Genomic DNA, 16,870 nt, shown 5'->3' with positions numbered 1-16,870 from the left:
CCGCTAGAAGGAAATAGAATACATGTTTTTATTCCATGGAAAATGGTCTGTATGTATAATAATTCCATACATTATCTGAACACGAGTATTTTACTGGGAAATATACCACTCATTTTTCATATGAGCTATGCCCAGGGCATGAAGAATCAAAACCGGGACATATTTCTCTACATGTCACTTGTGAGGAAATCGAGGATTTGTTTTGATAAATTTGTGTACTTTTTGTTTATGAATGTGTCTGTATAATAAAAAGAAAAAAAAATCACTTGTGCTTTTGTTTTTTTGTGGATGTGTCCATATAGTATAAAGAACATTACATGGTGGTGTGAAGATATTAAGTTTATCTTCTCATGTTGAAAATATTTTCACTTGCGAATATATTAACCACTCAAAGATAAACATCTTCGCGCAACTGTGCAATATGGTCTATACATGTTCCATACGTTATTTCAATAGTTTTGAGGTCTTCAGTATTGTTCTATAATGCAGAAAATAGTCAAAATACAGAAAAACCTATGAATGAGTAGATGCGTCCAAACTTTTGACTGGTACTGTACGCTCTTCAAACTCTACTGACAAGTTATTAACAAGCATGTAAGAAACAGCTAGTAAGACAGGGATAGATATAAGTTACCATTATATACAGCTGGGTTGTCAGTCAGCAAGCTGTACATAGCTAGCTGCTAGTCAGTTGACTGCACATGCAAGTGGAGTATTTGTCACAGAGTACTTGGCAGTTAAAATATTTGCAGTGGAGCATCATATATACGGTATTATTTAATAAATAATTTAAGAAATGGTGGGTTTGCCTTCTTCCGAACCACATACTGACCTACAAATTTATAACAGTTATTTCATGAAATCGAGTTGTACATGAACTGATAGCCGACAAGGCGCATAGTGCCAAGTTGGCTATAAAACATGTACAACCCCGATTCCAAAAAAGTTGGGACAAAGTACAAATTGTAAATAAAAACGGAACGCAATGATGTGGAAGTTTCAAAATTCCATATTTTATTCAGAATAGAACATAGATGACATATCAAATGTTTAAACTGAGAAAATGTATCATTTAAAGAGAAAAATTAGGTGATTTTAAATTTCATGACAACATCTCAAAAAAGTTGGGACAAGGCCATGTTTACCACTGTGAGACATCCCCTTTTCTCTTTACAACAGTCTGTAAACGTCTGGGGACTGAGGAGACAAGTTGCTCAAGTTTAGGGATAGGAATGTTAATCCATTCTTGTCTAATGTAGGATTCTAGTTGCTCAACTGTCTTGGGTCTTTTTTGTCGTATCTTCCGTTTTATGATGCGCCAAATGTTTTCTATGGGTGAAAGATCTGGACTGCAGGCTGGCCAGTTCAGTACCCGGACCCTTCTACGCAGCCATGCTGTAATTGATGCAGTATGTGGTTTGGCATTGTCATGTTGGAAAATGTAAGGTCTTCCCTGAAAGAGACGTCATCTGGATGGGAGCATATGTTGCTCTAGAACCTGGATATACCTTTCAGCATTGATGATGTCTTTTCAGATGTGTAAGCTGCCCATGCCACACGCACTAATACAACCCCATACCATCAGAGATGCAGGCTTCTGAACTGAGCGCTGATAACAACTTGGGTCATCTTTCTCCTCTTTAGTCCGAATGACACGGCATCCCTGATTTCTATAAAGAACTTCAAATTTTCATTCGTCTGACCACAGAACAGTTTTCCACTTTGCCACAGTCCATTTTAAATGAGCCTTGGCCCAGAGAAGATGTCTGTGCTTCTGGATGATGTTTAGATACGGCTTCTTCTTTGAACTATAGAGTTTTAGCTGGCAATGGCGGATGGCACGGTGAATTGTGTTCACATAATGTTCTCTGGAAATATTCCTGAGCCCATTTTGTGATTTCCAATACTAAAGCATGCCTGTATGTGACGCAGTGCCGTCTAAGGGCCCAAAGATCATGGGCACCCAGTATGGTTTTCCAGCCTTGACCCTTACGCACAGAGATTCTTCCAGATTCTCTGAATCTTTTGATGATATTATGCACTGTAGATGATATGTTCAAACTCTTTGCAATTTTACACTGTCAAACTCCTTTCTGATATTGCTCCACTATTTGTCGGCACAGAATTAGGGGGATTGGTGATCCTCTTCCCATCTTTACTTCTGAGAGCCGCTGCCACTCCAAGATGCTCTTTTTTAGCCTGGGCCCACCCATCCTAAGTGTGACGCAACACGAGGGCCTGTTGCGAGCTTAGTCTGGCAAGGCAAGCTATCTCCAGCTCTTCCAAGCTCCCGAAAAATCGGGAGCCAATCAACTTTGAGCATCTCCAACGGCCCTGGGTAGAGGCGTGTTCAAGGCAGTGATGTAGTAGAACTGCGACTGGAAGCCATAGATTGTTTACAGAATCTATGCCGGAAGTGCTTCATTCACTAGAAACATTACGAACATGGAGCAGCAGCAAGCCTTTGACACAGCGGTAGATGCTGTATTGAAAGCATTCAACGGGAAGTTCTCATTGAAAACGGAGCAAAGAGCAGCCCTGGAGGTATTTATCTTCTTCCTGTTACTCAAGCAGTTTCCGTCGCGTCACATACGTCAGAGGAAAGAGTGATGTGATTGGTTTAAGCTTCGTCACAGCCTTTTCTGGCTTCGACCAGTAGCAAACTGAGGCATTTCAGGGAGGCGGGTCAACCACGCCTTTGGGAAACGGTTGGGCTTAATATCTTTGCCAGACCAACTGCTCGCAGAGCTCTGAAGTCGCGTTAGTCAGACTAGCCCTTTTTATACCCAGTCGTGTTAATGACCTATTGCCAATTGACCTAATGAGTTGCAATTTGGTCCTCCAGCTGTTCCTTTTTTGTACCTTTAACTTTTCCAGCCTCTTATTGCCCCGTCCCAACTTTTTTGAGATGTGTTGCTGTCATAAAATTTCAAATGAGCCAATATTTGGCATGAAATTTCAAAATGTCTCACTTTTGACATTTGATATGTTGTCCCTGTTCTATTGTGAATACAATATCAGTTTTTGAGATTTGTAAATTACTGCATTCCGTTTTTATTTATAATTTGTACTTTGTCCCAACTTTTTTGGAATCAGGGTTGTATGATGAGTGGAGTAACTGTTATTATATCCACATTCACTGGATTTTGAGAAACAGAGCATTTTTATTTTTTGCAAATTCAATAAATAAAAACTTTATACAAAACGTCAAAATAATGTCTGCTTACAATGTAAACAAACCAGTGAAATGACAGTAGCAATTTGTGAGAAATGCTATAATAGCAACTCTTGAAAAAAAAAAAAAAGATACGTTCTTAACATCAAATACTTTCATTCCATATTTTGTTGCTTTCTTATATTTTGGGGGTTTGTTTTCAAGTAGAGTTGTTACTTTGCCATCGGTTGGTTCAGCAACACGCTCCACCATTTTGTTTTTCTCTACTCATAGTATATGAGCTGATAGCCTAGTAGTAGAGTAGCCAATCAGAGAGTGTGATTGCTCATATCCAGTGAATGTGCATAGAATAAATTATATTATCTGAGATTCAGTTAGCTTTGCACAGAAAGAGCCGGTAGAAATGTCCTTCAAGGGGCTACTTTTTAATTTTTACTTTGAGTACATTTCAGAGCCTATACTTCTGTACTTTTACTTGAGTAAAGAAGTTTAATCCGTACTTTTACCACAGTATTTCTTTACACAAGCATCTGCACTTCTACTTAAGTAAATATAAAAACATATAGTTACATGGTGACTCTTAAAAGTTAACCTGGTAACTAGTTAAACTAACAGACTACAAATATGTCTGGAAGACAGAATGGTAATAGAGTAAAACTAATTTAGGGTGAACTCGAATAAGCATTGACACCAGAGATGCTTTTTACTAGGGCTGTTGAAGTTAACGCGTTATTAGTGCATTAACGCAAATTAATTTAATCGCGATTAAAAAAAATTGACGGCGTTATTGAGGTATTTCACCTGACGTCACAGGGTCACGTGACGCCCCGGTGTCCACCATTTTGGACAGCAAGCTAGCTAATGTCAAAAACAGTAGCTGGTATGTTACTGTAGCAATGTTTACGTTCAGTCATTTGGATGACTGTTAAAACCTTTCAGTCTCAAGTTTTTCCTTTACTGGATTTACTAGTTTACTGAGCTAGCGCGCGCTGGCTCCCGGCTTGGCCGGCTAGCGCGCGCTGGCTCCCGGCTTGGCCGGCTAGCGCGCGCTGGCTCCCGGCTTGGCCGGCTAGCGCGCGCTGGCTCCCGGCTTGGCCGGCTAGCGCGCGCTGGCTCCCGGCTTGGCCGGCTAGCGCGCGCTGGCTCCCGGCTTGGCCGGCTAGCGCGCGCTGGCTCCCGGCTTGGCCGGCTAGCGCGCGCTGGCTCCCGGCTTGGCCGGCTAGCGCGCGCTGGCTCCCGGCTTGGCCGGCTAGCGCGCGCTGGCTCCCGGCTTGGCCGGCTAGCGCGCGCTGGCTCCCGGCTTGGCCGGCTAGCGCGCGCTGGCTCCCGGCTTGGCCGGCTAGCGCGCGCTGGCTCAGTAAACTAGTAAATACAGTAAAGGAAAAACTTGAGACTGAAAGGTTTTAACAGTCATCCAAATGACTGAACGTAAACATTGCTACAGTAACATACCAGCTATGATGTTGTTGACATTAGCTAGTGCTAACAGCTAGTTGCTAATACACTGCTACAACTACACCGACCCTAATAATACAGTTCTTAGTCATTGCCTGGTAACAGCAAATTTATAACGGGCCATGTCTCAACAGACTAAGAAGTTATTTCAATGGCATTTAATAACATTTTGTTTATCCTGAGGACCGAAAGTAAATGAAAATGTGAACAAACCTTAGCTGTAATCAGATGGCGACCACCGGCTCCAGGGACGACCCGCTGATGTAGGCATGTTACCCAGCCTGACACAAAATATTTGTAGGTATCCAAACTCGTATACGCTTTCAGATCAATACCTGTGTATGGCGATGGGTTTTTAACGACATAGGTATACAGATCATGTGGGCCGAAGTCAGGTAAAGACGAGGGCTTCGTGTACTTCCGTACGTCAGTGAACAATCCTGGTGGAAGCAGGTAAATGTCGTTCTCTAAGCCTGCTAACCTCAATTTTTGCAAATACCTCTCCCTCTGCTCGCCCTGTAAATGCCCTACGTCGCTGGATAGTGAAGGTGTTTTCTGCATCTCGCTCCTTTTTATGTTTTTCGTTTGTCGCCTTCCTTGCATTCAAACTGATTCGAGCCGTGCCGTCCAAAATGGCAGCATCACATGACTTGGTCACGTGAGTGAAATACCTCAATTGGAGGGTACAGTGAATTGGGCTCATCTTGGTAAGGAACAGTGCAGATTTTCGTGGGTGACTAGCATGCAAAATAAAGCTAGTTATAACATTAACTTTGTGGTAAAACGTAGCTCTACAACTTGTCAAACGCGCAACATGGTCAGTTAAATTGTAGTCTGCATATGCGATGCGGTGCGAGTTCCGTTTACTTTCACTTTACCGGGTGAAATGTGTTGATATCTGATGGGCTACAATCGGGAATGCGCACATTCCCTTTTCTCGACCTGTAGATTGTAGGTAGCCTAGCGATTTCCAAATAGCCTACTGCTTCACTTGAATGAACTTGCAGGAGTCAAACTACTTCCTCTTTGCTCTTCGAAGTGTAGCTTGCAGCCATTACAGTTGAGAAAAAAAAATAGTCTGTTATTTCTCCAAATCGTATTTTGCACATAGCCTACAGTATGCCCAACAGATGTCTGATAGGCTACATTGGAAAGAATATGCTGCATGCCTAGATCTAATATCAAAACCCGAATGCCAAATCTGTGCATTAGGCCTATATATTGTCTATCAGAGAAGATGAGCCTTATAATTTACATGGAGCATCAGAGCATATATTCAAATGTTTGCTCTGATGTAGAAATGTATTTGAGTACAATTTAAACAGATCTTTAAAGATTTTTTGCGATTAATCGCGATTAACTACATAATTTTATGAGATTAATCGCAATTAAAAATCTTAATCGTTTGACAGCCCTACTTTTTACATATACCTGATTTTATCTTGCTATATTCTGGCTTACTGCATGGCATCATAAGATCAGCAAAGCTGAAATAAACACACAAGTATAGCTGCTATATTATGTTTAGTCATGATTTGTGCTATTTGTGCTTAAGTTTAGTTCAAACCAAGCAATCGCAATAGGTAGTGGAGAAATCTTTACCATACTTGCCAACTCCCCAGAGAATAAATTTTTTAGAAAAAAAGGTGTAAAATGGTGCATTCACCTGCATTCTGAGTGCCATATCTGAAGAAAATTGATCGAGAAATCGGACTGACATACTTCACAAAATGCATGCTTCTCACCTTGCCTTGATGCTTTGATGCACGGATGATCTGACGATCAAGTTACCTTGAACTTCTTGTCATAGCAAATCTTTTTTTCTCCCTTCGGAGTTTTCATTGTTCATCACCAAAGGGTGTTTGGTTTTTACACATACTGGCACAATTTGTTATAACATGTGAGCTCATTGCTGATTGGCTAGAACCATAACGAGAACCAGTGGAATGGTGCAATAGAGCGATACAATTTAGATTCAACATCATTATCGCACAGTTCCATTGGCTCTTGACTTCATTTAATGACTATTTGACACTGTCTACTTGTGTCTCCTGTGCTGAAAACAGCTGAAGCGAGATCAGAAGAGCGAATCCAACAGTGTTCACTGATTATTTTGTCATGCGGTAGTTTTTAGAACTAAAAGCAGTAGACAACCGTGTAAATCGGCAGAGTTGGCAAGTATGCTTTACAATAGTTTTATAAGGATTCCTTTCACAAAGGGTTCAAAACTAATTGTTATGTGGCATACTCACCATACACCCACCCTATGCACACTGATTGCAGAATGGCAAATAAGAGAATTGTCATCCCACTGCAGGAATAGTAGTCAAACAACTGGAAAATATACAAGCCACCCTGGAGAACAAAACCAACAGTCAGAATGTGTGAAAGGAATAAATGGCAAAAGATATGCTTTTTGAAAAGTTCTTAACTATTCAACAATTATGGAAACTGTCTTAAAGTTATTGGCAAAAAAGAAATGCTACCATTCACTTTCATGTTAAACTAATGTCACTGCAATATTCTATTTATATTTACTTAAAATACAATACTAATGCTTTTATAAAATGTCTACATTTGGGGGGGGGGGGGGGGTGCTAGCAAGCAAGCTATGGAGTAGACGCATCCAACCAGGCTCCGCAGAGCTTTCATTTTAAAGTTTTTTAAAAAGGCACCTTTCGACAAAGCGTACTTCTTTTATTTCACTTTTTACATTTTATCATACTTCTACATATCTGCTTACGTAAAAAGAATGGCTGGCAAGTCTACAAAAACCCATAATTCAACTTCATTGACCACGAGGCCTAGCGGTCCTGGATCATCCCCGGATCAAAGTGATCAGCCAACCCCAGTTGACAAGACCATGGCGCTAACCACTCAAGCTTTCAGGCAGGAGTTGCTTATGTTGCTTCGTGAAGATATTGGAGACATAATTAAGTCGGAGATTAGAAGAGTGCTGGAAAAGGAAATGGAAGGTTTCAGAGCCGACATTACTATTGTAAGGTCCGAACTGCAATCTTATCAGAACTCGGTTGCTACAGAGTTAGCCACACTGAAAAATACCACTGGCAAGATGGAGAAGAGTCTGTCAACATGTACAGATGATATCGTTTCACTGCAGTGTGAAGTGGCACACCTCAAGGCTCAGTCGGAATTACTACAAAGTAAATGTGAAGACTTAGAGTCGAGGTCAAGGAGGAATAACAGAGCAATTCCAGCGTTATGGACATGACACTTGAACTCAAAATGGCAACAAATGACCCAGTGCATGTTTTATTGTCTCCCAGTACTTAAACAGGTGTTGCATATTTTAAGGCTGTACCATACTGGAGAAGTGATAGAACAAGAACAATTCCCATAGTACATCTAGGGCATGCCAGAAAATGCCAATAAAAGATGCGTTATGGATGTGACAGAAAAAGTATCACTTTTCTTGGGTGACTGTACATTTTTATCAAACTCTGTGAAATTGTAAACCTAATGTCGAAATGGAGATATCCATTTGATAGAGGGGTCCAAGGTGAATATTAAAAAATCTTTGTTTAAAATATTTTGTATTTCATGCAGAGTTTCGGAAGGAAAAGTCAGCGTTATGGATGTGACGAAATTCCGTTATGGATGTGACGCGTCTGAAATAGACATGGCATATGTTTAGAAAATCAGCAATTTAACCACCATAACCCTTTGAAAAACTCTCTAAATATCAGCTAAAACTATTAAAGTTCTTAAATAATATTTAGGATGGCTACTGTTTTGCTGTTTTGTGGATTTTAGCATACATTTCTGTGGCTTGTGGCAATAATAGAATTGTACATGATCAAAGTTGATTTTAGCTTGGGTTTTACATTATAAGAAAGACTGACATAAGGCGAAGGGAACAATTCTTGTGAAAATTGGTTCAACTTATTCACATCTGTAAAATACAGGCCTAGGTGATATCTCTGGGAGTGGTTTTGATGTATTACATGTTGCTTTATTTTTGCATGGTGAGGTTGACATTTACATGGAATTGCCCAACATCAGAATCGTGGGAGTACCGGAGAGCCATGACAGCTCCACTGTCGCCGTGTCAACCCTGCTTCAGAGGGCGTTCAGCCTAATGGAGGCGCTGGTACTAGATAGATCTCATCGCTTGCTACTACTGGCGCCCAGGCAGAGTGACCGACTGCGTGTAATCGTGGCTCGCATGCACTACTTCCAGGACTGTGCCAACATTCTTCGCTTCACCAGGGAAAAACAACAGATCAAAGTGGATGGGATGACCATTTCAGTCTACCCAGACTACACAGTATGAGTGGCCAGAGCCAGAGCAGGATACAACAGGATGAGACAACAACTTCGGGGACTGGAAGGGGTCCGCTTTGGGATCATCTATCCAGCCCGTCTTCGCATCACACATAACCAGGAGCGGATCTTCACGACACCAGAGGAAGCCCAGACTTATAATCAATAAGAATTTTCCTGCACGGAGGAATACTTCTAATAAGTAACTACTTAACTCCTCATATGGAGCCCTGTAGATGCCCTTTAAGTGTCATTACACTGAATGTCAGAGTGAGTAATATTACCAACCAGTTCGTAGTTCCTTTCTGAGATAACGTTCACTTCTATCCAACATTAGAAATATTTTCAGGCTCCTCTTGTAGATAACTTTATTGCCGCAGTGGCTGTCATGGGTGTCCTTTACCATTATTAGAATTTTTATTTTCTGCCAGCCTTCTGTTTTTGGATGTGTGTATATGTATGTATGCTTGTGGAGGACAGGAGTCATGTATGCCCAAGGGTTCTTTGTTTTCATCAAAATTGAGTATAACCCCTACTACTGGAAGCATTACCTCCTAATTAAATTTTTCGATACAACACTACTATGCACATATGAATGTGTGCATGTGCTCTTATTTTTATTTATTTATTGTTTTTCTTCATAATAATAATAATAATAATAATAATAATAATGTCTTAAAAACACATTTACATAGAAATCTCAATGCTTTTTACAGTAAAAATCATGAAAAATACTCAAAAAAAAGTGATAAATATAAAGAATTATCCCCCACCCCAAAAAAAAAAAGAACTATTTACGGCAAGAAGAAAAAGATAAAATGATGCTAGTAGCTAATAAAAAAATCATCATAGTGGTTAATCACTTAAACAAAAACATCTTTAACTTACATTTAAAACTATCTATTGAAGGAGAGTCTTTAAGCTCAGCTCTGGAACGCTCTCCCTGCTTCGGTGCTACTACAGAGAAAGCACGATCTCCATAAGTTTGTGTGTATGTGCGCGGAACAGCCAAAAGATTTTTCGTAGTGGACCTCAGACATCGAGTTGTAGAGTAATCGTTCAAGAGACAAGTTAGGTATTGAGGTGCAAGGCCATTACGTACTTTATACGTCAGTAACAGGATCATGTAGATTATTCGAGCTTGAACTGGGAGCCAGTGTAACCTCCTCAGAGTATCTTGGATATTATCATCAGGCTTTGGTCTTGCGACAACTGGCAGCAGCATTCAGGACCCGTTGAAGCTTGTTGATCTCGTAAGCAGGTAAGCCATACAACAGGCTGTTACAGTGGTCCACTCTAGAGGTGACAAAGGCATGGACCAACTTTTCAGCTTGGTCTTGATCCAGATATTGTCGAATCTTAGCAATGTTACTCAAAGCCATAAAAGACGCTTTGCAACAATTAGTAATCTGACCCTTTAGAGATAGATTATGATCGAAGAGAACACCAAGGTTGTGGGCCTCAGGCTTGGGTGCTATAATTTTATCGCCGACAGCAATTCCAGGTAAGGTAGAGAGTGACCGGGCAAACTTTGAGTGAATATGCAAAAGTTCAGTTTTGTCATCATTCAAAACAAGCTTATTGGCAGAACACCAGGACTTGATATCACGTATGCAGTTCTCAAGAGTAAATTGTGCAGAGTCTTGCTGATGCTTCTGGATAACACAATACAGTTGTGTATCATCAGCATACATCATAGGCAATATTCCATGAGATGTAAATATGTCTTCCAGTGGTGCAACGTAGAGGCAGAATAGGACTGGTCCAAGAACAGAACCCTGTGGGACGCCAGATTCCAGTAGATAGTTGGGCGATAAGGAACTATCAATCTTAACACACTGAGTTCGGTTGTTAAGAATGAAACCAAGAGATAACAGTGCCAGAGAACCCAAAACGCTTTTCAAGACGTTGGAGAAGTAGACAATGATCAATCGTATCAAATGCAGCTGAAAAGTCTAGCAAAATCAGGAATGCCTCATTGCCTTCATCCAGAATTCTAAGATCATCATTTTGTACGTGGAGTAGTGCAGTCTTGGTACTATGGCAAGGGCGATAAGCAGATTGAAATTCAGGATACAGTTTATTCTCATGTAGATAGGACAGCAGTTGAGGAAGAACAGCGTGTTCAAGAACTTTCGAGAGAAAACGTAGATTGGAGATAGGTCTATAGTTCTTCAGTACGTTAGCGTCCAATTTCGGCTTCTTAATGCAGGGAGTAACCAAAGCAGACTTGAAGACACTAGGAACAAATCCAGAGGCCAGAGAACTGTTGATGATGGACATTATAATAGGAAGCAAAACATCAATGCATTCCTTTAACAACACAGTAGGCACAGGATCCAAACTACAGGATTTAGAAGGCAATCTCATGACAATTGAGCGAATTTCATCAGCATCTGGCAAGATAAATTCCGTCATGTGTTTTCAGGAAGAGCAAATAGATGTTCACAGTCAGTAGTGGATGATCGAAGATTGTCAACTTTGCTTTTAAAATGGTCACCAAAAGCAGCTGGCAAATCAGACTTAATGTTAGTCGGTAGAATCGTGGCCTTTCTTCCATGGACAAGCATGTTGACTTCTCTGAATAAAGCTTTTTGGTCAAGATCTTTCAACTTATGATAGGTAGACTTGGCATTCTTGAGTAGCTGTTGGTAAATTGCACAGTATTCACGGTATATTTGGCGATCTACTTCCAAACGAGTCAAATGCCATTTTCTCTCCAAACGACATTTAATGAGCTTGGCATTCCTTAGTGAGTCATCGAACCAAGGAGCATGAGGGCATAATGTTACATAGCGCATACGTTGAGGTGCATGCTGTTCAAGAAGATCACATAAAACAGTGTCAAATTGTTCCGTTAGTGATGAAAGGTCAGCAAAAGGTTCACAAGCCAAAGACGAACAGATCACCGATTCCCTAAATTCATCCAGATTGATGCTACGTAGGTTACGGCGAGTCACCAGAACTCTAGTCGGGCGTGGTCTAGGCAAGGTAACACGACAAGAGATCAAGGCGTGATCAGATGGTAAACCAAAGGTGACATTAGGCTTGATGACCAATCCGCCAACTGATTTAGTAATAATTAAGTCGAGTTCATGCCCACGTTCATGTGTAGGATCTTGTACATGTTGGATCAGCCCAAAAGACGAGAGGAGATCAGCGAAAGCAGAAGCATCAAAATTACTAGAAATAGCATCTAATTGAAAATTGCAGTCGCCAGCAATTATAAGATTATGGGTAGGGATCGAAACAGTCTCCAGAAACGTCGAGAACTCGTCAAAAAATTGGGAAACAGACAAGTTATTTTTCCTTGAAGGAGAAGGACAATAGACAACAATAATACGAAAATGAGTAGATCCAGATTCAACTCATAGATCCAAGTGCTCAAACGATTTAAATACAGATGTAGTATTCCTTTTGACAGAGTAACCTTTTCTCAGTATAGCACATACGCCACCACCCCTTGAGGACCTTGACTGTTGGAATACTTGATGATCCGTCAAACTGTTCGTAATGTCTGCTATAATGGGAGAATCACGGACATCATCTTTAAGCCAGGATTCTGTTATAAGCATGATGTCAATATTCTCAGAAAGTACAGTATCGCACACAGCCGTAGTTTTTTTAGTCAGTGAGCAAGCGTTCCATAAAGCAAGATGAGAATCAACATTTTGAGAAGCTTGATTTTGACTAACATTTATGTTAAAAGTTCTTTCACGAACGGGATTAGCATGTCTCTGTGTACAACGTTGCGCAACAATAGATTGCAACAATATTTGATCTTTAAGCACCCACTGAGATGGTTTTTATTAATTTATTAATTTCTCTTTTTTTAAATGCTGCCTATGTGCCATAGTTGATTCATGAGCCATGTTCTGGGGGTTCTAGTGTGTAGTTAAGTGTTAGCCAAACCATGACTACATTGGGGTCTAGCCTTAAGGTAGGTAAGGCTAGGGCAACCTGGGAGTTCAGAACAGGCCAGCAAAGGGAACCAAAGTTATTTTGTTTTTGCGTGTTTGTTCTGTTTACTGGAAAACAAATCGAGCATGTTTGTACATTCTGTTCAAACTTTTCTGTTACGGTAGGGACCTGTATTTCATCTGAAGTTACCCAACTGACTAGGGAATGATATCTTAACAGCGCATCAAGACAATGGCTAACACCACAGCCTTAGGTTCAATCAGATTCATTAGTTGGAATACTAAAGGGATACAACATCCTATTAAGCATAACAGGGTTTTCACACACCTAAAGTTACTGGGTTCAGATATTATATATCTTCAAGAGACCCACCTTCAGACTGGTGAACACACGAAGCTAAAGAAAGGCTGGATTGAACAGATATTCCACTCTAACTATGGATATAGGTCAAGGGGGCAGCAATGTTAATTAGGAAAGGTGTCCCGTTCATGCCAAGTAGTGTAGCATCACATAACAATGGCCGGTTTGTCATTGTGACAGGGAAGCTATATGGCAATTTAGTCGCGCTAGTTAACCTTTATGGCCCCAACTGGGACAACCCTCAGTTATTCTCTTGTCTCATTGGTAAACTCCCTGATCTTCATTCACATTTGCTAATTTTAGGGGGAGATTTAGGCTACATCCACACGACAACGGCAACGAGATGTTATTTAAAAATATATCGCGTCCAAATGGGCAACAATCAGTAAAATATCAGGTCCATATGGCAACGCAACGCTTGCTGAAAACGATGCAATACACATGCCACACCTCTAGGGGCGCTGTAAGACGGTCCCTTTGGAGACACCAGAACAATAGAAGAAGTAAGGACGCATGCGCATAAACTATTATGCGCGAGACTTCATATTAGCCACAAAGTCAGGAAAATCTGTTTGTAAAATTACATTATAATGACCAAATACAATGAAAAGTATTTTTCCAGTCTCACCTGTGAAAGGTAATCCCATGTGATCTCGTTTGGACAGCAAACCTGTTGGTACAGTTAAACGCAGCTAATCTTTATTCTCCACTTTGACCTATCCAAAATGGCGGCGAGGATGACGTATGATTCTACGCGGAAGGCGGCGTCTTTAATGGTCCGGAATAAATTGAATGATACACGTTGATGGATTAATTTGTTGTTTCTCACCTGTGAAAGGTAATCCCATATGATCTCGTTTGGACGGTAAACCTGTTGGTACAGTTAAACGCAGCACATGAATCTTTATTCTCCGCTTTGACCTATCCAATATGGCGACGAGGATGACGTATGATTCTACGCGGAAGGCGGCGTATTTAATGGTCCGGAATAAATTGAATGCTACACGTTGATGGATTAATTTGCTCTTCTACGCCCTTTTTGAGGAATGTATTGTAGGACTTAAACCCACATCTGAAGAGGTGAGATCGCTCCTTTTTTTCCCTATTTTTGCTGGCGGGATTGACTCTGCCCTAAGGGCAGAGTCTCTCTCTCGCTCACTTTGCACCATTACACAATAAATATTCACAGTGAAAATATTTTGTAAGCGCGTTTCATGAACCAAGTTATAGGATTTGTTGACAACTTGCATCGAGTTCGTTACACTTCTACCCGGCGTGAAGCACTCACAGTCATGTGGTTGTGATGTCATCGTAAACAAATCCGTTCTACTCATCCAGACGACTTCACAACGGCAACGTTGCCAGATCTTTCCACTCTGGAACCCGTTCTCAAAAAGATTGCGTTTTGGGCACCCAAAACGCCGGTGCCGTGTGGACGCCAGGCCTAAATGATAAGCAATTGTATCGGAGTCACCTGAATCCGTTGCCATGTGGACAGGGCCTTAACTGTACACTACAGCCAACGCTAGACAAATCTAGCCCCAGGCAAAACAATTATGTGTCCAAATCAAGTGCACTAATTTTGTCATTCATGCAATCCTATAAATTATTTGATCCCTGGAGACACTCCAATCCCACTACCAGACAGTTTTCTTTTTTCTCACCAATTCATCCTTCATATTCAAGAATTGAGCTTTATTTGATTGATCACAGGACCATCTCTTTTGTAACCAATTGCCAGTATCATGCCATAATGATCTCCGATCACAGTCCTGTCCAATTAGTTATGTCATTTCCAAACAACCACATGCCTCAGTGCTCATGACAACTTGACCCACTTTTATTAACAAACAGTTCATTTCTAAAATTCATTTCTGACCAAATTGATTTTTACATAGAGGTCAATAGCACCCCTGGAATGTCATATACTATTATATGGGATTCACTTAAGGTCTACCTCAGAGGACAGATTATTTCATATGCAGCTCACAAAAAAAAAAACCCAGACCAAGCGTCTTACAGAATTAACCCAGCAGATATCAGACACTGACGACCAATTAGCTCATGATTTCACATCTGATCTTTATAAAGAATGGCTACTGTTGCAAACAGAATGTGACAACCTCTCCATAAAACAAACAGAGCGGTTGCTACTTAAAACAAAGCAATCATATTACGAACACGGCAAAAAGGCAGGGAGATTACTGTGTCATCAACTTAGACAGACAGCAGCATGTAGTGCAATCCCTGAAATCCGTATTGCACCAGATTCAACTTCCATGCATCCCCAGATCATAAATGATCAATTTAAGGCATACTATGAGGAACTTTACACATCACAAACCTCCATGAATGCAACCAAAATCCAAACCTTTCTAGATGGCCTAGAATTACCAAAAATTAGTACAGAAGATAAAGCCTCCCTCGATGCTCCTATAACAAATGTAGAAATTTCACAGGCAATAAGTTCTATGCAGAGTGGGAAAGCACCCGGACCTGACGGGTTTTCTATAGAGTTTTGCAAGTTATTCTCACACAAACTGGTACCTATTCTGAATTTACTGTTTAAGGAAATTCTCTCTGTTGGGAAACTACCTCCAACCATGACTCAGGCAACTATATCAGTTCTATTGAAAAAAGACAAAAGATCCCTTGGACTGTGGATCCTATCACCCTATTAGTCTCCTGTACTGTGATTATAAAATCCTCACTAAGGTGCTGGCACGTCGTCTAGAAGCGGTGATGCCTAACATCATTGATCCCGATCAAACAGGCTTCATATCAGGGAGACAGTCTTTCTATAACATGCGAAGGTTGCTCAATATTCTATACTGTTCTCACTCCATCTGTCAGCCGGAGGTTGTGCTCTCCCTCGATGCGGAGAAGGCCTTCGACCGTGTTGAGTGGAACTCTGTTCATGGTGCTGGATAGGTTTGGATTTGGTATGTCCTTCACTTCATGGATTAAAATATTGTATACCTCACCAACTGCTTCAGTACGCACAAACTTGATCAGGTCCAACCCTTTCATGCTGCAAAGAGGAACTCGACAGGGGTGCTGCATCTTGCCATTTCTATTTGACTTAGCCATCGAACCTCTTGCTGCAGTGCTGAGGATGCAACAAGATATTCCAGGTATTGTTAGGAACCAAGTAATACACAGTGTCGCTGTGTGCAGACGACCTTTTATTGTATTTATCCAACCCAACAGAATCGATCCCTAAGCTGATAGACATATTTCGACAATTTGGGAGACTATCTGGATACAGACTAAACTTCTCAAAAAGTTCATTTTTTCCCATTAATCAACTGGCAACATCCATTAATTATAGTAGCCTTCCCTTTAAACTGGAGCTCCAATCCTTCACTTATTTGGGCATAAGTGTTACACGACAGTACAAAGACCTATGTGACTGCAACTTTAAACTGTTGCTAGAGCGTACTAAACAGGATTTCCAAAGATGGTCTGCACTCCCTGTTACACTGGCAGGCCGAGTAAACACAGTAAAGATGACAATCCTGCCTCGATTCTTATATTTATTTCAAATGATCCCCATCATACTGACTAAATCCTGGTTCAAAAAGTTGAATAGTCATATCACCTTCATTTGGAACAACTCCACCCAGCGGATTAAAGGGGCTTACTTGGAGATGCCTAAGGAAGCAGGGGGACTGG

At 40.9% G+C, this 16,870-nt stretch overlaps 1 protein-coding gene across 17 annotated transcripts in view; it reads right to left on the bottom strand.

The window, feature by feature from the left end:
* The window catches only part of LOC132885199 (sodium- and chloride-dependent GABA transporter 2-like), a 124,732-nt gene that overhangs the window by 60,497 nt on the left and 47,365 nt on the right, over positions 1-16,870 (bottom strand). For 16 of the 17 annotated variants that reach the window (XR_009654561.1, XR_009654560.1, XR_009654562.1 and 13 more), the window contains one exon: positions 6,883-6,985. Coding sequence is in view for 12 of the 17 variants with exons in the window: in XM_060919579.1 (XP_060775562.1) it covers positions 6,883-6,985 (103 nt within the window). In the remaining 5 variants the exon portion in view is untranslated. Of the gene's footprint in view, positions 1-6,059; positions 6,118-6,882; positions 6,986-16,870 lie in introns of those variants that run through there. The other variant, XM_060919590.1, reaches the window with a different exon arrangement.

Source organism: Neoarius graeffei, chromosome 4, assembly GCF_027579695.1.
Source record: "Neoarius graeffei isolate fNeoGra1 chromosome 4, fNeoGra1.pri, whole genome shotgun sequence".
Taxonomy (NCBI): Eukaryota; Metazoa; Chordata; class Actinopteri; order Siluriformes; family Ariidae; genus Neoarius; species Neoarius graeffei.
This window is presented reverse-complemented; position numbering and strand designations above follow the sequence as displayed.